General features: G+C 57.4%; 3 protein-coding genes across 7 annotated transcripts; all 3 read right to left on the reverse strand.

Moving 5' to 3' along the window:
- Positions 1–294: 294 nt before the first annotated feature.
- SLC2A4RG (SLC2A4 regulator) lies at positions 295–3,557 on the reverse strand. 2 transcript variants are annotated; one of them, XM_042979674.1, is made up of 8 exons: positions 3,377–3,555; positions 2,893–3,053; positions 1,863–1,972; positions 1,254–1,432; positions 1,081–1,181; positions 719–983; positions 543–634; positions 295–456 (listed from the first exon to the last, which is right to left on the reverse strand). In XM_042979674.1, exons 1-8 carry the CDS (start codon positions 3,485–3,487, stop codon positions 345–347), a joined length of 1,131 nt encoding a protein of 376 aa, XP_042835608.1. In that variant the 5' UTR covers positions 3,488–3,555; the 3' UTR covers positions 295–344. The 2 variants fall into 2 exon arrangements, with proteins under 2 accessions (XP_042835608.1, XP_042835609.1); XM_042979675.1 differs by having other exon boundaries at positions 356–456; positions 736–983; positions 3,377–3,557.
- Positions 3,558–4,329: 772 nt separating this feature from the next.
- Positions 4,330–7,003, reverse strand: LIME1 (Lck interacting transmembrane adaptor 1). Of its 3 annotated transcripts, XM_007087013.3 has the most exons (6): positions 6,756–6,827; positions 5,748–5,866; positions 5,540–5,597; positions 5,382–5,469; positions 4,917–5,257; positions 4,330–4,843 (listed from the first exon to the last, which is right to left on the reverse strand). In XM_007087013.3, exons 2-6 carry the CDS (start codon positions 5,843–5,845, stop codon positions 4,607–4,609), a joined length of 822 nt encoding a protein of 273 aa, XP_007087075.1. In that variant the 5' UTR covers positions 5,846–5,866; positions 6,756–6,827; the 3' UTR covers positions 4,330–4,606. The 3 variants fall into 3 exon arrangements, with proteins under 3 accessions (XP_007087075.1, XP_015395215.1, XP_042835610.1); XM_015539729.2 differs by lacking the exon at positions 5,540–5,597 and having other exon boundaries at positions 6,756–7,003; XM_042979676.1 differs by lacking the exon at positions 5,540–5,597 and having other exon boundaries at positions 5,382–5,485.
- A 441-nt stretch (positions 7,004–7,444) lies between these two features.
- Positions 7,445–23,945, reverse strand: ZGPAT (zinc finger CCCH-type and G-patch domain containing). 2 transcript variants are annotated; one of them, XM_042979907.1, is made up of 7 exons: positions 23,865–23,945; positions 22,803–23,430; positions 9,936–10,069; positions 9,568–9,723; positions 8,577–8,696; positions 8,091–8,490; positions 7,445–7,876 (listed from the first exon to the last, which is right to left on the reverse strand). In XM_042979907.1, the coding sequence occupies exons 2-7, from the start codon at positions 23,384–23,386 to the stop codon at positions 7,738–7,740; spliced, it is 1,533 nt and encodes a 510-aa protein (XP_042835841.1). In that variant the 5' UTR covers positions 23,387–23,430; positions 23,865–23,945; the 3' UTR covers positions 7,445–7,737. The 2 variants fall into 2 exon arrangements, with proteins under 2 accessions (XP_042835841.1, XP_042835840.1); XM_042979906.1 differs by lacking the exon at positions 23,865–23,945 and adding an exon at positions 23,756–23,856.
- Between the last annotated feature and the right edge of the window lie 38 nt (positions 23,946–23,983).

The following is a 23,983-nucleotide window of genomic DNA, read 5'->3' on the forward strand; positions in this document are numbered from 1 at the left end:
TGCAGGGGCCATGGCGGGGCTCAGTCCAGGGAGCGCTGGCATGGGGGCGGGGGCAGGGGGCGGGATGGGGGGGCTCAGTCCAGGGAGCGCTGGCATGGGGGCGGGGGCAGGGGGCGGGATGGGGGGCTCAGTCCAGGAAGCGCTGGCATGGGGGTGGGGGCAGGGGGCGGGATGGGGGGGGCTCAGTCCAGGGAGCGCTGGCATGGGGGCGGGGGCAGGGGGGCGGGATGGGGGGGCTCAGTCCAGGGAGCGCTGGCATGGGGGCGGGGGCAGGGGGCGGGATGGGGGGGCTCAGTCCAGGGAGCGCTGGCATGGGGGCGGGGGCAGGGGGCGGGATGGGGGGCTCAGTCCAGGAAGCGCTGGCACGCCTTCTTCCAGCGGCAGGCTGTGCACCACAGGTGCCTGTGATCCATGCCATACACCTTCCGGCACTTCTTGGCATCACCTCGGGGCTTCCTGGGGGGACACAGAGGAGACGGGGGCTGATGCGGGGCTGGGAGCCTCCGCCCGAGGCCTGCCCTGGCCCCTCCACACGCACGCACCTTGGGCTGGCGCCGAGTCTGGAGGGCGGGGTTGGCGCACAGGTCCTGACGGTGGTCGGCTGTGGCTCCGGGCGGGTGGGGGCCAGGCAGCCCTGAGAGGAGACACAGGCGTGTCCTCTCCCCCGTCCCGAGCACCCCGAGGCTCACCCCGAGCTGCTGCCTGTGGCCTCACCCACCTGGTAGGCGTCGTCACCTCGGCGCGCCTCGCGGGGTGCCACGGGGCTCAGCACCGGAACCGGGGGCAGGGCCAGCGGGTGCAGCAGGCTGGACAGGGTCCGAGGCTCTGGCAGCTCCAGGCGGGGGGAGGCGGGGGGCACGGAGGCCGCGGGGGACGCCGGAGACAGGCCGGACAGCCCGTCTGTCAGCACATCCATGCCAACGTCCAACTCTGTGTAGTAGAAGTCCTCCTCCCCGTCGCTCTGCTCAGGCTCTGCCTGCCGCCTGCTGGGGACACGGCCGGGGGGTGGGGGGTGGGGGGGAAGCTGAAGCCCTGGGCTACGGGGGGCTGCCCCGCCCCCACCGGCCAGCCCCATCGCACCCCAGGTGCACCAGGCGGATGTGTCTCTGCATCCCGGAGGCCGTGCTCAGCACTTTCCCACACCGCTTCCACAGACACTGGAACAGGACCCGCACGGAGCTCTGGGCGACAGGGGCTGGTGGTCAGGCGTGGCCACCACGTCCACCCTGCCCTGAGGGCTGCCTCAGGCTCACCTTTCTCTTCTTTGGGGCAGGTTCCCCGAATAGGAAATGGGCTGCCTCGGAGGGCAGTGGGGGTGAAGGGATAGACGGAGAGGACCGGTCACTGGCCAGGTCCCAGCCCCAGTCTCCGCTGCTGCCGCAGCTGCCCAGTGGCCGCACCAGGGCCTCCTTCCAGGGCTCCAAGCCAGGCTCTGTGGGGACACACCAGCACCCGTGTTCGGGCTTTTAGCGGGCTCAGCCTGCTCCACGGAACCCGCCGCCGCAGGGCCCTTAACTCTGGGCCTCCACCTGTTCGCCTGTTCACTGGTGAGCTTGGCGGGAAGGCGGTGGCCGGGAGAAGCTGGCGCAGCACAGGGAAGGATAAGCAGAGACATCCTGTGTGGGGATGCCCAGCCCGCCAGGTGGAAACGGATCAGAGAGGCCCGCACACCTGTGACACTGGCTTTGGCCTCAGTGAGAGGCACTGGGGATCCTGAGGTCTATTTCAGGCCTGGAGAGGTCTATTCACAAAGTGGTCTTCCAGGCAAAGGGCGACTGCTTGCCCCAAGGGGGAGGCAACTACGGTGTCCTGGAAAGACAGTGGTCCTGCCTCCCTACCCAGGCCGGGTGTCCAAGTCTCACCTGGGCTACAGGCTGCAGCTGGGGCCCCCAGAAGGAGGGTGCTGGTGGACAGACTGGTGAGGGCTGCCGCAGCCATGACCTCGTCCAGCCGGGACTTTCCTGGGGGGTCTCTGGAAGAGACGCGGGTGGCATCCAGCAAATACTTCAGGCATCTCTCCTGGCACTGCGCACGCGTGCATGCACGCACACGTGTGTGTGCACAAGCGCGCAATCAGGCGCCCGCTCCCTCCCTCCAGGCACTGGGCCGGAGGCCCATCTCCACCCCCCGGCTCAGGTTACAGAGCCCCAGATCTCCAGGAACCTCTGGGAACATGGCCTGGGCTGGGGTCTCCCCAAAGTCTGAGTTCTCTGCAGCCTGGGCTTTGTTCCACAGTGACTTCTTCAGGGCCTGGAGCTGCACGGGGGTCTGAGCGCCGCCTCCCCCCAACCAGGCCAGGCCAAACCCAGCCCTCCTCCCCCAAATCACACATTAACCAGCGTTGTGCAACAGCAGCTGCGGGCCCATGCCAGGCCTGGAGGGGAGGGAGCAGCCAGCAGTCGGCAGCAGCTAGGGCAGACTGGGCTCCAAGCGCAAGCAGAGAGTCCCCAGGCCCCAACAGGCCAGGCCAGAGCCCGCCTCTACCTGAGAAGCCGGCCCCGGGTGTGGGGCACCCAGGAGGGTTTCAGGCAGGGTAGGAGCCGGCAGTCTGAAGCCCTGGGATTCCTGCACCGTCAACCTCACGCCAGCCTGGCAGCCTCTACTGCACAGATTGACAGGGGCCCCCTCCCAGCCCTGCGCTCTGGCCCCAGAGCTTGGGGGGCACAAGGAGCGCTATATATTGCTAACTTGTGCTCAACTCTTCCAGGGCTAGAGAGCTGGGGAGGGGGACACAAAGTCCAGATCGGGGCCCAGACCTGTCCTCCACCAAGAGCCCCGCCGCAGGGTGGGGTTCAAAAAGGCACGTGCCCGCGCCCCACCCACCACCCCTGCACACGCCAGCGCACGTGTGCGCACGCCCACCTCGGCCTGGCGCGCGGGACCCTGGCTCACCTCTGCGCTGGCACCGGGATGTGCGCCGACGGCGTCGGGGGCCCCGCCGCTCCTCCCGCCCCCGCCCACGTCCCCGGGACCCCCAGGTCCGCCGCCCGCGGCTCTGGCTCCTGAGGCAGCGCGAACTCCAAGCCCGCAAAGCCGCCGCCCACGGCAGGGCCCTGCGGAAGGGGCAGGCTCAGCGGGGGCGGTGGCTCGCGCGGGGCGGTGTTTCCCAGCCCCCACCCCGGATCCGCTCCGCACCCGCCCCCCAAACCGGCCGCGGCCGGTGGGAACAGCGCGGCCCCGCCCCCGGCCCCGCCCCCGGCCCGGCGCGGCGGGAAGAGCTCCCGGGCAGCCCCGCACTGCCAGGCCCGCGGACACGCGAGGACCTACGCGGCCGCCCCCGCCGCCCCGCCCCCGGGGGCCCAAAGTTTGTGCGGCCCCGACGCCATCTTTGCAGCGAGGGAGTTTTGTCGGCGCCCCGCCCTCCGGCGCCCGGTACCTGCGGCGGCGCGGGCACCGACATGGGCGAGGCCGCGGGGTCCCGGCCGGCGGCACGGGGCGGGGGGCGCCCGCAGCCCGGAACGGGCACCGGAGGGCGCTCGGCCTCCATGGCCGGCCGGCCGGGTGCCGAGGCTGCAGCGGCGAGGGCGGACGCTCAGGACACGGCCCCGGGCCGGGCCGGGCCGGGCTGGCCGGGCCGCCGACCCCCGCCCTCAATCGGCCGCCGCCCGCGCCGCGCGGCCGGGAGGCTGCCGGCCGGCCACGCCCCCTTCGCGCGGCTCGCGCGCCCCGCCCCGCGGCCCCGCCCCCGGCGCACGCCCATTGGCTCTCGCGCTGTATCAACATTCCGAGGCGGCCGGCGGCCGGGGCCAGCCGCGCTCCCATTGGCTTGTGCTCCGAGGCCCGGCCCCCGAGCCGGCCGCTCCCGCGCGGCCTGGGGAAAGGGCCCGGCTCGCGCGGCACCTCGAGCCCCCGCCGGCCCCTCGCCCCTGCGGAGCTCCAGGTGCCAGCGGGACCCCGCCGCCGGGGAGGGCCGGCTTACTCGCGGGTGTGCCCGCGCGCGGAGTTGCCAGATCCGGGGAAGGGGCCGCGTCTCCTTGGCGGGCTTCCCGGGACCAGGTTATTCTTTAACGCACGACTGCCCACCTACCCCCACACCTTATGTAACACCAGGGGCTGCGTGGCGAGGCCCTCTCTAGTGTTCAGGGTCCAAGTCCCACCCTGGGGCGGCCAGCTTGAGGGCCGGCTGCAACCCCCGCTGAGACCAAATGAGCTTGGGGACCGCCACTCCTGGGGTTTGCCTCCCTTCACCACACAGTCTTCTGAAACTGACCAGCCAAGCACAGCTTCAGGTGACAGGGCCCAGGCACCCCAGGCAGGAGGGTCCTTCTAGACAATCCCCGACAACCTTCCCGGTCTTCAAGAAGAGCAGACTGCGAGGCACGGCTGTATTCATCCTGTGCTGGGTGTTTATTAAGATCTTGGGAAAGGCCAAAACGCCATGGGGGCCAGGACCCCCAGGGACCTCACAGGCTAGAAGCCTTGGGATCTGAACTTTGCGCTGCCAGCTGTGGGGGGAGGGGCAAGGAATAGGCGTTGGGCACTACTTTGGAAGGAGGACCGTCTATACTTGGTTGTTCAAGGCAGAAGGGGGTTGGATGCCCCTCTCTGGGCTGAAACTGGGGAAGCAGGGAGCCCCCATGCCCTGCCTCTGTCCTCTTTTCTTATGCTAATAGCTACAGCCAGAGGGCTCCTGGTGCTCAGGGGCCCCCATCTCCTGGATAGTCTCGTACACATTGTCTGGGAGGCCATCATCCATGCCTAGGCCCCTGAGTGGGAGGGTCTCGTAGGCCTGGTCACTTCCCAGAGCCGGAATTTCTCCTCTGCCCTTGGGGTCCAGCTGATCTGTGGCAGGTCCTAGGTCCCTCTTTTTAGGCTTCTTAACCCTGGAGTACAGGATGTCCACCTGGAGAGAGGAAGCCCACTCAGGGAAGGGTCAACATCACCCCACCCACCCTACCCCGTCCACTCTACTTTACCTGAACAGCTGGGGTCACCTCGGCCTTCCACTGCCTGAGGCTTCGGGGGCCTTGATCTGTTCCCTCGAGCTTCTGGATACAGGCATACTCAGCCACCCTGGGTCCGGCCTCAGGCCCGGGCCTGGCATGGCTGCTGGTCAGCCGTGCCCCTGCCCACACCACAGGGCGGGCAGCCAGCCCCACGTTGGAATAGGTGGCCTCGGGGCAGATGGAGGGCAAGGTGGCAGCAGGCGTCGCCCGGGGCAGTTCCCGGTGTGAGAAGGCTGTCAGAGGTCTGCTGGTGCCTCTGGGCACTTCCAGCCATCGCGGGTGCAGGATATCCACGCTGGCAGGCCGAGGGGCTAGGGGTGGGGTCAAGACAGAGGTCACTTGGGGATGGGGGGCTGTTTGGGTAGCCTGGGAGCAGCCTAAGGATGCAAGTCCCACCCCCCCGCAGCCCCGTCTGCCTCTCCCTGCTTGGCTCACCCCTGCAGCTTTTTGGCCCCCGGTGCAGCTCATGCAGTCTGGTGTCCGACTTGCTGAGGGAGCAGAGGTGGTGTTGTCTCAGCAGTGACTGGGGACAAGGAAGGCTGGTGGGTCCTGTGTTGGCCCCACCCTGGCCCCGGGGACAACCCGGCACTCACCACTTCCACTGGCATCACACAGCCCTGGGGCCCGGCCCGCGACCTCTGCACCCGCTTCCTAGGGGCAAGGGGCTCATCAGGCCAGGGAGGCGGAGACGGGGGACTGAGGTGCCAGCCTCTGGCCCAAGGTCTAGTAGGGAGGCTCGTGCAGAGCCAGACCCGCCTGGAGCCCTACCCCACACCAAACCCGGGCCAGGGATGAACATACCTGTGGCAGGCTGTGCACAGTGTCCACAGCCAGAGGAACAAGGCAAGGCACCCTAGGACCCAGAGGACAGGAGGGGCCGAGGGCACCTGTGGCCCCATCCTGTGAAGCCACAGCTAGGCCTGCGGCAAGAAGACAGGGATGCTGGGGGCTGACTGACGGACCGGGCACATACCTGGGAGCCCTACCTACTTTTGCACCTCAAGCTACTGGGCAGTCCCCTCCCCCTTGGGTGCTCTGACTCAGCACACAGGAAACCCCAAGACTCCACAGCCCCTCCTTCCTGCAGAAGCATGGAGGACGAAGCCCCAGCAGCCACCTTCCTAACTCTGGCTGGGGCCCCCTGGTGACATGCGAGGAGGTGTGCTCTGCTCGGCCTCACGAGTACCTAAGTCGGTGTGGATGACCCAAGTGGTAGCCGAACATGGCCAGTGAGGAGGGGCAGGGGAGCTGCGACCAAGCCAAGGGCCTGCTCTGCTCACCATAGTCTAAGCCTGGGACCCGGGGAGGCCCCGAGGTCACGCCTTTGGCCCCCCAAGGCACAGGCCACAGACGCAGGTGATGCCCCCCCAGCCATCTACTGCAGAGCTTGGCCCCCTGAAAGGCTGGAAAGGCAGGGGAGGGGTCAGCAGGCAGGGGGAAGTTGCTTTGGCCCCTGACCACCCCCACCCCGTTTCTCCCTGGCTCTCTCTCCCTTCCGACTGTCCCCGTCATCGGATCTGTCTGCTTCCCGGGATCCTAGAGCTGCTGGGGTGCAGGTCTATCCCGCAGTCAGCACAACCCTTCGTAGCACAGAGACAGGGGGTGGGGTGTCTCTGGAGACGGGGACCAGTCTGCCCAGACCCAGGGAGTGGGCTCACCGCGCAAGAGGGTCCAGGCTGGCTAACCTGGCCCCAGTGCCCCAATCTGGTAGGGCCTAGTCCTCCCAGACCCCAGCCCTCAGCCGCCCCCAGGAGGCCACCAAGGGGTCTGGGGTTCCAGTCGGGTTAGAGGCCGGGAACAGGCACTTACCAAGGCCCTGCGCACGGTAGCTCCTCCTCAGCCCCGGCTGGAGCAGGCCCAACGGCTTGGGCACCTTCAGAGGTGCCCTTGTGCAGACCTCAGCGGAGCTCCCCACCCACTTCCTGCCAGCGCATCTCCCCACATCTCCCCACATCTCGACACGCAGCCACTCAACCCTCTGCCGCCGCTGCTCCTGCCGTAGCCCCCGCGTGGGATGTAGACACTACTACTTGGTGGGTGTGTGCAGCAAGCCAGCACCTGCTCCAGCAGCCTAGCTCACGTGGTCTCCACCCACGAGGAGGTGGGCCCGCGCTGGTAAGGTGACAGGCACGGCACGGGAACTGGGCGGTCCCGTGGCCACCAAGCCCTGGGCTGAACACCACCTCTCAGGCTTCCACCCCACCCCACCAGAGCCTTCTGCTTCATTGGCAGTGCCTCCCAAGGGCCCCTCACCAGCCGCAACCTTCTCCTTGAGGCTGTGGCCTCAAGCCCCACACATTAGTGGGTGTCGGGCAACGGGGGGGCACTCTGACCCCCCTCAGACCAGCTGGCAGAATCCCATCCCAGAGAACGAAGAGAATGCCAGCCCTCTGGGCCCTCTGCCTCTGGACAGGGGGCAACAGCCTCACTCAGGACCCCCTAGCCCGGACCCACGGCCCTGTGCAGAGATCCCTTTATCCCCAAAAACCTCACAAGCCTGAAAGACACCACAACACAACACTTTAATGTCCTTGCTAAAGAGACTCCCTAAGACACTGGCAGGTGGGCCCAACGGGCAGGCAAGTGTCCAGAAGTGAGCCCTGCAGGGCCGTCTCCATTCAGCAGCGTCCACGTGCCCTAGGCCAGCGAGAAGGCTAACTGTGGGGGCTGGCCTGAGAGCAGGCCGGCCCCTCTCCCAGCGGCATCCGGTTGCTGGGTGACGGCTGGTCTTCCAGAAGGCAGCCAGGAGCTGGGGTCCCTGAGCTCTGTCCGCTGTGTGTGCCTGGGGTTTCTAGAACTCCGTCATCTTCTTGTGGGTGTCTGCTTTCCTCTGCTCGAGCTGCAGGCCTGCCTCCTGGGCCTGGAGCTGCCCCAGCTCCCGCTGGGCTCCCGCCAGCCTCTCCTGCAGCTGGGCTGCCGTCACACTGTGCCTAGAGAGGAGCCTGCCATTCAGGATGGGCTGCTGGGCCACGGCCACCGAGCCCCCACAGCACCGTGGCCACTGCCCGTCCTCCTCCCGTCATCCAGACCCTCCTCAGACAGCCACCACCCTCGGGTCAGAGCAGGCTCCTGCGTATGAGCTGTGGGCCGAAGGCATCCCCACCCTGGGGCGGCCCTCTGCCCTGACTTTGGCCCCACACGTACCGGCCGGTGTTTCGGGCAAGGGCCTTCTGGATGCCCCGGATGTCCCGCTGGGCTTGCTCGATCTTCTTCTCAGTCTGGAAGAGCCGCAGGCTCAGGGCCCGCTTGGCACTCTTGCTGGCGTGGTACGTTTCCTTACTGCCCCTCCTCCCTGGGGAGGCCACCCCCGCCTCCAGGGTCGCAGGGGCCCGGCTCTGTAGCTTCTCGTTCAGAAAGTCAAACACGCTACGAGGGGGAGGGCGTCCAACCCCTCTCCGCGGGCATTTCGGGGGCCTCTGGATGCCAGCCTTGCTGCCCTTCGTCCTCTTGTGCAGAATCTCTGCGCACTGGTCCAGCGACTTCCCCCGAGGCAGCACCACGGCATGGATGGGCTCTACCCGGCCCTCTGCATGTCGGCCCAAACCTGGGGGCACACAGGGCTAGCGCTACTGCTGCGGGACCCCTGAGCTGCGCTGTGACACCCGCCGCCCCAGTGAAGCACATACTCACCCTTGCCAAACTCGTAGCCCATCTTGGCAAGGAGTCTGGAGCCAATGCCCCGTGTGTGCACCTCCCAGCCGGCGAAAGCAGAGCTGCAGGTCCCGTGGTCGGCAGCACTGGGTTCCACCACTGCGGGAAACAGGGCGACGACTGGGCCCCACTGCCCACGGAGCACCTGGGCTGCAGCCAGCGTCAGCCCCCGAGCTCAGCTCTGGGTCGGGGCCGTGATCCCCTGCACCTCGGGCTCTCCGCTGGTCGCCCAGGCCTATCGTTGGCCCGTGAATCTGAGGCAGGAGGCACGGCAGACTCTGGCCCCATCTGCTCCAGCCCTCCCCCCACAGGTCACACGGCAGCTCCTCGGCACACGGGCCCTCCCCCGACCCACCTTCTGGAGCAGGGAGCTCCCCTCGTCCCCTCGTAAAAAGTCATCGCCTACTTCACGGCTCAGTCCTCCCCTCCGCTACCGTGGACACGGGCTTTCCGAACCCACCAACTCACAGAACAGATCCCGCTGGAACGCCTCCCCCCTACATCCTGACTAGACCCCTCGGGAGGGCGGGATGGCCCCGCCGGGTGCCCTTCTGAAACTCTCCTGCCTGCCGGCTGCCTGGACACGCGGACATCCGGCCCGTGTGGGGACCCTAGCGGAAGGAGCCACTCCTTCCCACACCCCCACGCCCCACGGGTCCTTTCCCACACCCCACGTGCCCAGCAGCCACAGCTTTGGTTTGCAGGGTGTGGACCTGTAGTGGTCACGTGCACTCCTTGAAGTCAAGACCTCGCACGTGGTCACATTTCCCCCCACCTCCCAGGGTGGGTTTCCATGCCTCCGCAGCACGACTGCACGCAGGCCCCTGAACACAGCCCGCCTCACTGTGGTCACTCTCTCCAGCCCTCTGGCGGGATGCTCACGGTCCCCGCCAGCCGGAAGCCTCTCGGGCTGCTGCCGCCACTGCCTCCCCACGCCCCACCTTCCTGGCTTCGGGGACGGCTGCCGTACCTCTGGCATAGCTGGGGTCGTCCGCATCGCCGCTGTCTGAGTCCGAGGACCCTGTGGGATCTGTGCGCAGTGGGGGCAGGATGCTGTCCCCCTCCACCACGGCCTCCTTCAGCAGCAGTGAGTCAAACTTGACTGTGTAGTAGCCGCTATCCACATCTGGAGGCAGGGGACGAAGACAGGCCAGATCAGTGGCCTCAACAGGTGGTAGGAACCACCCTGGAAGTTGGAAGGAAGGTGGGGCCAAGGTCAAGGGTGGTCTTGCTCCTCTGGGCACGGAACAGGGTCCTGATGCCTAACCAAAGGAGTGGTCCTACAGGAATGATCACACGTGAAGCACGGACAGGGCCTTCCCGGAAACGCAGCCTCACCAGTTATCCGGGCTGGGTACCAAAGGCCATCCTGCTGCTTGGCCAGACACGCAGAGCCAGTCTGTAGAGAGCTCAGGTCCGGGTCCTGGAAGGGGCGCAGCTCATCGACAGAGACCACCTGCCCATGGGAGAACCTGCCAAGAGAACCACAGGGGGCAGGGGCTCAGGGCACAGCAGGGGCGAGTGAACCCAGGGCCATGTCCACAGTCCGGGCCGCAGCCTGAAGGGCGGGAGAGACGGGGGACAAACAGACACACGTATCCATGCACACGCACACACAGGCACATAAACATCTGCTCGCATGTGCGCACATGCACACACATAGGCACGCACACACGTACCCCTGTACGTAAGTACAGACACGTTATGTGCGTGTACACACGCACGCACACTCTCGGTCTCGGTGTGGGTCTCGCCGCTCCGAGGACAAGATGTCTCACGCTACGCTCCAGCTCTCTGGGCTACAGTGACTACGTGGCGGGCAGACAGCGGTGTGAACCCCACCAGACAGGAGGCCCCCGGCATGAGCAGATGATCAAGGCAGGTGTGTTTGTGTGAGCGAGCTCACAGGACGGAGTCCTTCCCAAACCCCGTAGGAGAACCCACTTGCGACAGTGATGTCCTGACCTTTAGTTATCAGCGAACCAGTGAGATTAAAACCAAAACCGAGAGAGGGAGCGGAGGGGAAGAGGGGAGGGGAAGAGAGGAGGAGGAGGAGGAGGAGGAGGAGGAGGAGGAGGAGGGGGAGAGAGGAAGAACCGTGGGGACAAAGGACTACAAGCTTCAACTCTGCCAAATAAAGGCATGAAAGACAACCACACATCCACTCTACTGTGCCGGCATTTCAAAGAGGAAACAGTTGTAACCCTACAAAAGCAATCAAGGACTGGCATTTACTCGGTGACACAGGGCAGTCCTTCCGGGCAGGAATCGGCAGTGACAGAGGGAACGGCAAGGAAGGGGTGGGCAAAGATGGCCGCAGACACCGCCCTGCGGGATTCCAGGCAGCTCCTTCTCGTCCTGGACCGTCCTCAGGCCCTCAGGACACTGCCAATGACCGAGTGCAGCTGCAAGGCTGGGCCCCGAACGTACTGCAGTAGTGACTCCGCTTGAAAACCCTTCCTCAACCGAGAAGGACGCAGCGTGTTAGCAAACCCCACTGAATCCAACTAAATACCCACTTCAACACACACGCACGCACGCACACACACACACCCACGGACACCACCAATTACACTTTTCTGCAGGACTCTCCGGTGATAACAGAAGCCTGAAAATTCGGTACACTCCTTAACCTGGGAAAGTGGTTCTAGGAAATGATTCTAGAAAAATAATAATGAAAGTATGCAACGATGTGCCCCAAAAGATGTTAACCAAATACAAAAGACTTGGAAATAACCTACATTTTTTTTTTTAAGTTTTTATTTTAGAGATAGAGAGCATGCCAGCGGGGGAGAGGGGCAGAGGGAGAGAATCCTAAGCAGGTCCAACACGGAGCCCACGACCCTGAGATCATGACCCGGGGCAAAATCAAGAGTCAGATGTTCAACTGACTGAGCCACCCAGGTGCCCTGGAAATGACCTAAATTTCTAACCTCAGGGAGTAGTGACTGGCATATCCACAAATGTGAACTTAAAACTAAGAGAAGAATGGTCAAGCTGATGGATGGAATGGAAAAGAGCACCGTGCACACAGCTTTCTGTGTGACGGGCAAAGAGCCACACACAAGGCATCAAAGGAGGGATGGCTGGTTTCATAAGGAAAAGATTAGAAATTGGCTTCCCACATAAAAAACCCAACTCAATCTCCTACATCACGACATTCACAGGAATACATTCCAGAATACATAACACTTGAACCTGAAAACAAGCATGTAGAACTATGAGGAAGCTTCTGGTTCCAGCCGTGGCCAAGTATAGAAAAACAAGGCTAAACCTCTGCGACATTGTCAAAACTCACAGCTTCAGAGCTCTGGAAATGAAACGAAACAGATGACAAGCGGATAAGTCGTCATAGTTGAGGAAACGCCCAACTTTGGGGCGGAAAGAGAGCAGGGAGCGCCTGTGCCTTCGCCGTGGGGGCTGCCTCTTGCTTGCCCCGGGGGCGGAAGCGCGACAGGGGCAGAGACCCAGGGCCCCGAACACCAGCAGAGAACACCGATGGCTCGTGCTGGGAGCCCGGGTGGAGCAGGCACTGGTGTGTCACAGGGAGGTATTTACCAGGGATGTAGAGACGCTGAACACGAAAGAACCACAGAAGGGCTCCACCCGCGAGCATCCCCGATTCTCTTGGAAACGATGTGTGCGTATCGGGGGCTCCAAGAGACGCCACGGCTAAGTGAAAACAGACAGAGACTGGGGGCTGGCTGAACTATGGATGTGCCCCCCACCCCAGCCCACATAAGTTGACTGACTCAGGGGGAGAAGCCTCCTTGGCAAGAGTGTTGGAGAATAACTTCTGCCCGAATCACTGGCTGGCCACTAAGCTATGCAGACACAGCAGCGACTCCCAAAGAGCCAAGCTAAAAAGGAAACACATATTAAGAGATCTGAGTAGCGGTATCAGAGGCTGCACCCTATGAGGGGTACGGACTCTGTAACGGGGCCCACAAAACATACTAAAATGAAACAAAATACTGAGGAAGACGATTCAGAGTCCAGAGTTGCTACAACGTATTACCCGAAAAGAACAGTTTTCAATAAAACTTGCGTGACACTCAAACAAACAGCAAGGTGTGACCCACAGTTAGGAACAAAAGCAGGTAAGAGAACCCGAGTGGGCCCAAGTGCTGAATGCGGCAAAGACCTCAACACAGATAGCGTATGTTCCAAGAACTAGAAACGTATGAAGGTGATTCAGGAAACTGATTCTTGAAACGTAAACGCAAAGTGTGTAAAAGGGAGGAAGGAGAATCTGCAGAGCTGGGAAGTCAACAGCCGAAATGAAACCCTCATCGGACCAGACACCCCTGGCTTCCGGTCTGCACGTCAGGAGCTGGGGAGTTGCCCCTTTGCTCCAACCAAAGGTGAAAGGCCGAACAAACCAAAATTCAAGAACTCTTCTTAGATCCGCAAGAGAGGGGAGGTCACGCGGCAAACTGCTCAGCCAAACTGGAGGCCAAAAGGTGAATGAGGAGAATCACCACTCGGCAGACCAGTGACCCGCCAGCAGTCACCACGGCAGGACCCGGAAGTAGAAAGACGACCTTCACTGTGGCTGGGTGTGGACAAGTCTGAGTTGAAGCCTCCAGAGTTTGTGGCTTTTACTCGGGTGAAGACTGGAGAAAACTCGTCTTGTGCCCCAGCAGAGGGAGGGGAAGGGGGCATATTCTGAAAACCTCAGAGCACTGGCTCTTCCTAACAAGGCCCGTCCTCAGGGGAGACTGGCGAACCAGAGCCTAACCGCACAGCAGGTCAGGGAAACGCCCAAATCCAGCCCAGCCTGGCCACCCTGCCCCACCTGACGGGGGTGGGGGGTGAGGGTCGTGATCCAGAGGCACCGGGATCTGGTTGGAGGACCGCAGACTGCTTCCCTCCCTCACATCTCACCACATTACTAAAAGCCCGTTGGAGCTATGGTTCCTTAAACCCAAAGACAAAGAAAAAATCCTGAAAACGGCAAAAGAGAAGGCACTCCTCACGTACAAGGGATCTTTAGGAAGGCTAACTGCCAATTTCTCATCAGAAGCAATGGAGGCCAAGAGGCAGCGGGATGACAGATTTAAAGTCCTGAAAGAAAAAAAAACCACCACCTGTCAACCAAAATTCTACCTCTGGCAAAACTATCCTTCAAAAGAGAAATTAAGACATTCCCATATAAACAAAAGCTGAGGGAGTTTGCTGCTAACAGACCTGCCCCACAAGGGGTGCCCGTGTGGGTCCCTCAGGCCAAAGCAAAAGGACACTAGACGGTAACTCAAGCCATGCGAACGCTGACACAGGCCACTACGTAGGTAAACGTACAAGCCGGTGTTGCTGAAGAAAGCAGGAACGGAGGCACTGAGAAGCAAACGGCAGAAAGAAGGCCTACAGCAAACACAGAAGGAGGTGACGGGCTGACTCAATCAGAGGGATGTGTGACTCTTGATCTCAGGGTAGGGAGTTTGAGCCCCACGTTGGGTGTAGAGATTGGTTAAAAATAAAATCTCTAAAAACAAAAAAAGAAGAAAACAAAGAACAAAATGACCGAGATGTCTTTGCCTATCAGTAACCACTTTACTTATTTTTAATTTCTAAAATAATTTTTTGTAATTTTTAAAATGCTTATTTATTTATTTTTTTAAAAAATTTTTAATGTTTTTATTTATTTTTGAAGGAGAGAGAGAGAGACAGAGCATGAGTGGGGGAGGAGCAGACAGAGGAAGACAAGAATTCAAAGCAGGCTCCAGGCTCTAAGCTGTCAGCACAGAGCCCGATGTGGGGCTCAAACCCACAAACTGTGAGATCATGACCTGAGCCAAAGCTGGACGGTCAACTGACTGAGCCACCCAGGTGCCCCTTATTTATTTATTTTTGATGGAGAGAGAGAGAGACAAAGCATGAGTGGGGGAGGGGCAGAGAGAGAGGGAGACACAGAACCTGAAGTAGGCTCCAAGCTCTGAGCTGTCAACACAGAGCCCGATGCGGGGCTCGAACCCACGAACCACACGAGATCATGACCTGAACCGAAATCCAGAGTCAACTGTTCAACCAACAGAGCTACCCAGCCACCCGTCAGTAACCACTTTAAATGTAAGTGAGGTAAACTCTAATTCAAAGGCAAAACTGGAAAAATGGGTAAAAAGAGTCATCAAATTCTATGCTATCTATAAGAGACTTATTTTGGGTCCAACGATGACAATATGCTGAAAGTTACTAATGTAGACTTTTCATAAAAGTGGTGTAACATGAACTTTTGAAAAGTGGGGGAATATCTGTATAGAAAATCCTAAATAGGGGATGAGCCTGCGTGGCTCAGTTGGTTAAGCATCTGACTCTTGATTTCAGCTCAGGTCATGATATCACAATTTGTGAGTTCAAGCCCTGAGCTGGGCTCTGTGCTGATGGCGTGGAGTCTGCTTGGGACTCTCTCCCTCCTCTCTGACCCTCCCTCCCTCCCTCCCTCTCAAAAACAAATATATAAACTTAAAAAAAAAAAAAAACCTTTAAATTAAAGAGGAAAATCCTAACTAATCCATAGAAAGTCCTATTAGGGCTAATAAATGAATTCAGCAATATCACAGGATACAAGATCAACACAAAAATCAGTTGTATTTTAACACACTAGCAATGAGCAATCTAAAAACGAAATCTGGGGCGCCTGGGTAGCTTAGTCGGTTAAGCAGCCGACTCTCAATTTTGGTTCAGGTCATGATCTCACAGTCACTGGGTTCTGTGCTGAGTGTGGAGCCTGCTTAAGATTCATTCCCCTCTCTCTCTCTCTCTCTCTCTCTCTCTCTGTCTCTCTGCTCCTCCCCAACTCGTGTGTGAGTGCTCTTTCACACACACACAAAAATAATAAAAATGAAATTAATAGGGGTACCTGCTGGGCTCAATCAGAAGAGCATGTGACTCTGGATCTCGGGGTCATTCGTTTTAGCCCCACGTTGGGTGTAGAGATTACTTAAATAAGTAAAACTTAAAAAAATTTTTTTTAATTAAAAAAAAATGGAAGTGTTTCATTTATAATATCATCAAAATGAACAAAGTACTCTGAAATAAATTTGACCAAAACCTGAAAACTATACAATACTGTTGAAATAAAAGAAAACTTACATAAATAGAAAGACATCCCATGTTCATGGTCAGAAGACTTAAAACCGTCAGGATGGCAACAGTCCCCAAACTGATCCGCGGTTTCCATACATCCCTATGAAAATCCCAATGGTCTTTTATGCAGAAACAGACCAGCTGATTTTAAAATTCATACGGGGGCGCCTGGGTGGCTCAGTAGGTTAAGCATCTGACTTTTGATCTCAGCTCAGGGACTTGATCTCAAGGTCAAGTTCAAGCCCTGTGTCGGGCTCTGTGCTGGATGCGAATGAAGCCTTAGAGGCGCTTGGGTGGTTCAGTCGGTTGAACGTCTGACCCTGGATTTTGGCACAGGTCATGATCCCGGGGTCTGGGGATGGAACGTGCACTGAGCACGGAGCCTGCATAAGATTCTCTCTCTCTCTCCCTCTGCTCCTCCCCTGCTTGCACACACACACACGCATGTTCTTTCACAAATAAAGTTAAAAATAAACACATACTAAAATTCACATGTAATTGCGAAGGATCTTCGATACCCAAAAGAATCCCGAAAAACAGAGCAAATGTTGGAGAACTACCACTTTCTGATTTCAAAGCTCAATCACAACAAGGTAGCGCTGTCCTAAACACAGACGTACAGATGGATGAAACAGGAGACAGAGCTCAGAAGTAACCCCTCACGTGCATAATCAATGGATTTTCAACAAGTGGGTCATGACCACTCAATGGGGAAAGACCAGTCTTTTCCACAAATAGCGCTGGAAAAGCGACATCCACATACAAAAAAATGAAATTGGACCCTTACCTTACACTATTAGAGCATGTGACTTATAAAGGAAATAAAGTCAGATCACTATTAAGCTTTTCAACAATATCTCATGTAACAAGAAAACAGAGTAACATATTTAAGACATTCAAAGGAAGTTGTGCAAGCTGAGCATTTCACATCCAACGAAACTCATCTTCAAGACTAAAAGACACAGGGGCGCCTGGGTGGCTCAGTCGGTTAAGCGTCTGACTTCGGCTCAGGTCATGATCTCACAGTTTCGTGAGTTCGAGCCCCGGGTCAGGTCTGTGCTGACGGCTCAGAGCCTGGAGCCTGCTTCAGGTTCTATGTCTCCCTCTCTCTCTGCTCCTCCCCAGCTCATGCTCTGTCTCTGTCTCCTTCAAAAATAAATAAAAACATTAAAAAAAATTAAAAAAAAAAAAAGACTAAAAGACACAAACAAAAATTTATCATTGTGCCAGATCTCTGGGAGTATTATTCCCGTGAGCCCGTCCTGAGGAATCTAATAGAAAATGAGCCTCAGACAACCAAACTGACTAGAAAGACACCAACATGTGGGACGCTGGTGAGCATGAAACACGCAATTCTTTCTAGAACTACGGCTGAGTGTAAGAGGAAGATGATGGCACGGGACACTGTGTGGTCGGACACTGTAGGACCACACGAGGTAGTCGTCAGTCATCCTACCAAAGAGAGGCTGTTGTGACTCTCAGTGTCACGTGTGTAAGACAAGATGAAACCAAGAAGTCCGGATGGGACATCTAGGGTCCGCCATGCCCTTGAGAACCAGAGAAGGAAATAAAGATGTGGTCCAGAGAAGATTAAGTAAAAATGCCACAGTCCTGATCTGAATTGGAAAGAGGAGTATGAATTCACAAGGTATTCTGTCCTTAAAAAATAGGTTCATGGCGTGTGCACACATGCTTATACACGCAGACGCACACGTCCACCTAGACTTCTTAGCTCTGTGTACTGAAAAGACCCAGGACAATGACTGCCCAGTAACAAAGAGTATCCCAGTGCTTGCACTGTCTTGCAAAACCATCTCCCATTAAAGGAAACCAGGGCTGGGCACCTGGGTGGCTCAGTCGGTTAAGCATCCGACTTCAGCTCAGGTCATGATCTCATGGTTCATGAGTTTCAGCCCCACGTCGGGTGAGCTCGAGCCCCACTTTGGGTGAACACAAGCCCTGCTTCGTGTAAAACGTGAGCCCCGGGTGAGCCCCACTTCTCTCTCTGCCCCTCGATCACTTGCGCCCTCTCTCTCTCTCTCTCAAAAAAAAAAAAGAAAAGAAAAGAAAAAGAAAAAGAAAAGAAGAGAAAAGGAAAAGAAAAAAACAAAGCCAGGGCTTCTTGGAGACGTCATTGATTCCACATGGGACAGCCTGAATCTCCATAAGGATCAGAATCTCAAGAGATTGAAATTTGTCAAATATATTGAAATCCATGAGTCCATAAAGATACTGGATATATTTTAAAAGCATCTTTTTAAGTTTATTTATTTTGAGAGAGACAGGGACAGTGCAAATGGGGCAGGGGCAGAGAGAAAGGAGACAGAGAATCCCAAGCAGGCTCTGGGATGCCAGTGTAGAACCTGATGTGGGGCTTGAACCCACAAAACTGTGAGATCATGACCTGAGCTGAAACCAAGTCAGATGCTCAACCAACTGAGCCGCCCAGACGCCCCTGGAAATATTTTTTTTAAACCTAATTCATTACTTTCTCACCGTGAAAGAAAACCAACTCGTTATCTTGGAAACTATGTAAAGAAAACAGGAACAGAATAGAGAACCCAGAAATGGACCCACAAACATATGGCCAACTAATCTTTGGCAAAGCAGGAAAGAATATCCAATGGAATAAAGACAGTCTCTTCAGCAACTGGTGCCGGGAAAACTGGACAGCGACATGCAGAAGAATGAACCTGGACCACTTTCTTACACCACACACAAAAATAAACTCAAAATGGATGAAAGACGTCAATGTAAGACAGGAAGCCATCAAAATCCTCGAGGAGAAAGCAGGAAAAAAACCTCTTTGACTCTGGCCGCAGCAACTCCTTACTCAACACGTCTCCGGAGGCAAGGGAAACAAAAGCAAAAATGAACTACCGGGACCTCATCAAGATAAAAAGCTTCTGCACAGGGAAGGAAACAATCAGCAAAACTAAATGGCAACCGACAGAATGGGAGAAGATATTTGCAAACGACATATCAGATAAAGGGCTGGTATCCAAAATCCATAAAGAACTCATCAAACCCAACACCCAGAAAACAAATAATCCATTGGAGAAATGGGCAAAGACATGAATAGACGCTTCTCCAAAGAAGACATCCAGATGACCAACAGACACACGAAAAGATGCTCAACATATTCATCACCAGGGAAATACAAATCAAAACCGCCATGAGATACCCCCTCACCCCTGTCAGAATGACTAACGTTAACAACTCAGGCAACAACAGATGTTGGTGAGGATGCAGAGAAAGAGGATCTCTTTTGCGTTGTTGGTGGCAATGCAAGCTCGTGCAGCCACTCTGGAAAACAAGATGGAGGTTCCTCAAATAACTAAACAGAACTACCCTATGACCCAGCAATTACACTACTAGGAATTTATCCAAAGGATACAGGATGCTGATTCGAAGGGGCACATGCACCCCAATGTTTATAGCAGCACTACTGACAATAGCCAAAGTAGGGAAAGAGCCCAAATGTCCACAGACTGGTGAACGGATAAAGACGATGTGGTATATGTATATATACACCCAATGGAACATTACTCAGCGATGAAAAAGAATGAAATCTTGCCACTTGCAACAACGTGGATGGAACTACAACATGTTGTGCTAAGCAATATAAATCAGAGAAGACCAATATCATACAATTTCACTTATAGGTGGAATTTAAGAAACACAACACATAAACATAGGGAAGGGAAGGAAAAATAAGATAAAAACAGCAGGAAGCAAGCCATAAGAGACTCTTAAATACAGAGAACAAACTGAGGGTTGCTGGCTGGGAGGTGGGGGGGGGTGATGGGCTAAAGGGGGTGATGGGCATTAAGGAGGAAGGACACTTGCTGGAGATGCCTGGGTGGTTCAATCAGTTAAGCGTCCGACTTCGGCTCAGGTCATGATCTCACGGTTTGTGGGTTAAAGCCCCTTGCTGGGCTCTGTGGTGACAGCTCGCAGCCTGGAACCCGCTTCAGATTCTGTGTCTCCCTCTCTCTCTGCCCTTCCCCTGCTTGTGCTCTGTCTCTCTTTCTCTCAAAAATAAATAAACATTAAGAAAAATTAAAAAAAAAAAGAGGACACTTGTTGGGGTGAGCACTGGGTGTTGTACGTAAATGATAAATCACTAAATTCTACTCTTGAAACCATTAATACACTATTATGTTACTAACTTGGTTTCAAATACACTATAGAAAGAAAGAAAGAAAGAAAGAAAGAAAAAGAAAGAAAAAGAAAGAGAAAGAAAGAAAGAGAAAGAGGAAAGAAAAAAGAAAGAAAGACAGAAAAAGCAAGCAAGCAAGCAAGCAAACAGGAAAATCCAGCATTTGTCCTGCATTTCCTATGTGAACTGTTAACACTGGGTAGCCAAACCACAGATGACGGAAAGCCTCTTTAAAGGTAATAAATGCAAAGGGACTGAAAGATGTCTGCTTTGCAATCCCCACCAGATCAGTGGATTAGGCACTTATCACCAAGGGATCGATCACTGCGAATGTCACCAAATGAGGCAGCAAGTAGCTCCTGATGAAAGAACCGTACACGCTGTCTTGCCGAAGAGTGTGAGCCTGCGTATGGTCCCCGGCTGCGGCTGCCCGCTCGCAGAGGGACGTGCTGGACCCCACCAGGGGTGTTCAGTGACGGGGCCGAGGGCCCACTCCCTCAATCGACTGTGAGGCCAGGAAAGGCAGGCAGAAAGGTGTGGACGGCCAGATTCAGACACAGCAGCTTAGTGAGCGAGACTACATTAGGGCACTTACAAAACAGTTACACTTGGGTGATGAGCCCTAAGGAACACAGAGAGGCGATTGTAATAAAAGTCTGGAAGCGTGGGGATTTCTGTAGGAGAGAGCAGGCCATGTCTGGTTTGAGGTGCACGGAGGGGCCTCGGGGGTGGCGGCAGTTCTCACTGAGTGGTGACGGCCAGGGGGCTACAGTAATCCCCAGGCTATGAATTTACTTCCCACGTCTGATTTTATTTTGCGGCAAGATGAAAGTTTATACCCACTCTGAACTTACAACGTGTGACGTGCTATCTTAGATTCTTTGCACACATTGACGTCTTTCATTCTCCGAACCACTGTGAAAACCAGTTCTCCTTTCCGTTTTACAGAGGAGATCGAAACGTACAGACTAAGTTACAACCAACGTATCAAAAGCTACTCCACCTCACTAGCATCTAGAAGATACAAATCCAATCATGATACCCTTTTCCCAGCTTTCAGCCGGCAGGAATCTGCAAGTCACGTGATGTTCCCACCGGTGGTTATAGAGAAGACTAAAGACAAGGACTAGGACACCTGGGACCAGAAACTGCATGTACTCTGCACACCGGCGACGTCACGTCCTGGGGAAATTCTCAGCAGGAACAGAGAAGACACTGAGATGTTCACAGCCAGTTGTTTGTATAAATAAAAACTGGAAAACACCCCAAAGGAAACAGAATAAATAAAATGTAGCGTTTCACAAGAAAAAATAGCAGTTACCAGACACCTCTGTAAACACCAATATAGATGCCGCTCACAAACGTGCCTAGTGAGCAAAGCCAATTACAAAATGAACCACACCGTGTGATACACCTGTTTTAAAAACAGCACAAATATGGGGTGCCTGGGGGGCTCAGTGGGTCAAGCCTCTGACTTCGGCTCAGGTCATAAGCTCACGGTTCGTGGGTTTGAGCCCCTCGACGGGCTCTGTGCTGTCAGTGCAGAGCCTGGAGCCTGCTTCGGGTTCTGTGTCTCCTTCTCTCTTCCCAAAATAAACGTTAAACACACGTGTATTAAACATTAAAAGAAAAAAAAACAGCACAAATACGCAGCCTTCGCATATACGCTCGCATCTGTGAAGAACACACACCAGAAACACAATGGAGTTGTGAGGATGACAGCCCCCTGAGGTGGGGAGGGGGCAGTAACAGAGTGGGGAGTCGAAGGGTGCTTCAACTTTACCTATTTTATATCACTTTTAAAAACGCAAAGGAAACGCGAGAAAATAGCTGATTGCTCCTAGGTGGAGGCGAGCGCTGTTGCGGGACGCGTTAGGCCTAAAGCTAACGCAGCAGCAGCTTGGGAAGGTACGGCACCTAGGGGCCATCTCAGAGCTGGCCTGTCCCCCGGCGCAGGCTCCCGCGCCACCTCCCCGAGCCCGGCAACCTCGGCCATTGCAGGGCCCACCTCGCAGGGCTGCTGTACGGATGAGTTCACGCACGCGGAAGTCTGGGACCAGGGCCTGGCCCAGAGGAAGCAGCGCCCGGGTGCGTCGCCAGGGGCGTGGAGGGGCCCCAGAGGGACTAACGGCAGAGAGGTCAGAGGACTTAATGCTCTGCTCCTTGACCCACTTGCTCCCCAGCACGTGGGTGTGTCCACTCCGCGCACGCTCATCGGGCACACCTACGGTGGATGCGCCCTTCCGTACATAAGCTACGCTTTAGTAAAACTTAGAGAAAAAAAGAAGGAAAAATGTGCCAGAGAACGCTACGGGCCCAGCGGCAGTCTACGAGGAAAGACGCCAACCGGAGACCTAGGAACGGTGTCTCCGCACTACTGACTAAAAAAGAAAATTACCTGCGGAAGATTTCAGCGGATGTTCCTTCCAAAGACAAAGTAAAAAGGAGCAAAGGCAAAGTTACACACTTAAGAAACAGAAGACGTCGTTCCGCCAGCCACGGAAATTTCAACATAAACAAAACGTGACTGATAACCTTGTTGGGGTACACCCTTAAGTGTTCATAGGTGAAAAAACTAGTAGCTTCTAGAATCCGCTGTGAGACAAGCCAGAGAAAGCCACACAGCACGGGGAAAAGCGCTGAAGCAGACTGGCAAACGCCGGCCACCCAGGAGGCTGGGTGGCGGAGCCGGGGCGCTGGCGGGGACCTGTACTGCAGCGGGCTTCGCTCTGAACAAAACCAGCGGCGGGTGGGGGGCCGTTCTTTGCAAGGTAAGCCCTGCCACACTTCCCCATCTGCCCACGGAAATCCAGGGGGCACGTAAACGAGGACACGGCTGTGAGGATCCGCCGGCCCCCAAAGCCCTCTCTCTGTCAGCACCCTGCGGGCAGAGGACCCACTGTGACCCTGTGCCCCTCCTCCCCCACTCCGTGGGCCCCCAGATGCAAAAGCTTTACCTGCAGTTCTCCTGGAAGCGGCACTTGCCCTCCAAGAAGAACGGGCAGGGCTTCAGGGACTTGTGAGTGGGGTAGAGATAAAGGACCCGCACGCCCGCCGAGCCGTCGTCCGCCTCCTCTGCGCCCACAATCATGGCGTTGTGGTACTCCAGGGTGCCCCAGGAGCTGTAGTAGGGGGCGTTCACCTTCCTCCCACTCCACTCTTCCTCCTCCTCGTCCTCTCCCTCTTCCTCCTCCTGCCCAGGCCTGCTGGGTTCCGGCCTGGCCTCCCCTTCAGGAGCCGTCTCCAGCTCTGCCCTGGGGGCTACAGACCCCTGCGCCCCCTCAGCAACGGCCTCCTGGAAAGCCAGGTACTCGGCATCGGCCCGGGCTGGGTGCTCTCCGTCCAACGTGGCCAGCAGCTTGCTCTTCCTGACGGACACCAGGCTGGCCTCGGTGAGCTCGATCAGCTCCTTCAGGTCCCCCTGCAGCTGGCGCAGGTCGGCCAGCTCCGAGGGATCCAGGCCGGCTCCCAGAGCCAGCTCCACCTGCTGCAGCTGGGCGTCATAGGTCCGCAGGGCGGTCTGCAGGCTCTCCTCGTCCATCCTGGACGGAACGAAGGCAGGGGCGCGTCCTCGGGGCCTCAGAGCTGCGAGGAACACAAGCCGAGGGGTCCCGGACCTGCCGCCCTTATTGCCGGGCTACCCCTGCGGGGCCGACGCCGCGCCCTGCGCCGACAGCTGCACTCCGCAGTCCTCACCGCAGCCTATTCTCCCTCCCGTTTGGGGGACGAGAAAAAGGGCCGGCAAGGCCATCAGCTCCGAGGAGAAAAGCCGCTGGCCCCGCGGCCTCGGCTCCCCTCCCTCCGCGCCCGGCGCTCCCCGGCCCCGCCCCCCAGGTCACCCCTTTCCCCCCCCCCCCACCCCGCCCCCGCGGCCTCCCCGGCCCCAGCCCGCCTCCGCTCGCCCTGTCACCTCCGGCCCCGGCCCCGTCGCCCCAGATCGCGCCCCCTCGCCCGGGCGGGGCCCCTCCGCCTCCGCGCGGGCTTCCCGGCCGCAGCCATAGAGACCCCGCGGGCCTCACCGGCTAGAGCGGCCAGCGCACCGCTTCCGCCCTCGCAGCCCACCGGCACTTCCTCCCGAAAGCCGCCGCCGCCGCCGGAAGTGCCTGGCGCGGAGACCGCCGGGATGAGGCGCGCGGGG

The sequence above is a fragment of the Panthera tigris genome, chromosome A3 (genome assembly GCF_018350195.1).
Source record: "Panthera tigris isolate Pti1 chromosome A3, P.tigris_Pti1_mat1.1, whole genome shotgun sequence".
Taxonomy (NCBI): domain Eukaryota; kingdom Metazoa; phylum Chordata; class Mammalia; order Carnivora; family Felidae; genus Panthera; species Panthera tigris.

Coding starts and splice junctions, on each gene's coding strand:
- ZGPAT (XM_042979907.1), bottom strand. CDS start 23,386: ATGGACGAGGAGAGCCTGCAGACCGCCCTGCGGACCTATGACGCCCAG. Junction 10,070..22,802: donor CGCTTCCAGGAGAACTGCAG/GTAAAGCTTTTG, acceptor TTCTCTTGGCAG/GTTCTCCCATGGGCAGGTGG. Junction 8,697..9,567: donor CGACCCCAGCTATGCCAGAG/GTACGGCAGCCG, acceptor TGTTTCCCGCAG/TGGTGGAACCCAGTGCTGCC.
- SLC2A4RG (XM_042979674.1), bottom strand. CDS start 3,487: ATGGAGGCCGAGCGCCCTCCGGTGCCCGTTCCGGGCTGCGGGCGCCCC. Junction 3,054..3,376: donor CGGTGCCCGCGCCGCCGCAG/GTACCGGGCGCC, acceptor CCCCTTCCGCAG/GGCCCTGCCGTGGGCGGCGG. Junction 1,433..1,862: donor AGCTGCAGCCTGTAGCCCAG/GTGAGACTTGGA, acceptor GTGTCCCCACAG/AGCCTGGCTTGGAGCCCTGG.
- LIME1 (XM_015539729.2), bottom strand. CDS start 6,900: ATGTGGGGAGATGTGGGGAGATGCGCTGGCAGGAAGTGGGTGGGGAGC. Junction 5,867..6,755: donor CTACCGTGCGCAGGGCCTTG/GTAAGTGCCTGT, acceptor TTCTTGCCGCAG/GCCTAGCTGTGGCTTCACAG. Junction 4,844..4,916: donor AGGTGACCCCAGCTGTTCAG/GTAAAGTAGAGT, acceptor TCCTCTCTCCAG/GTGGACATCCTGTACTCCAG.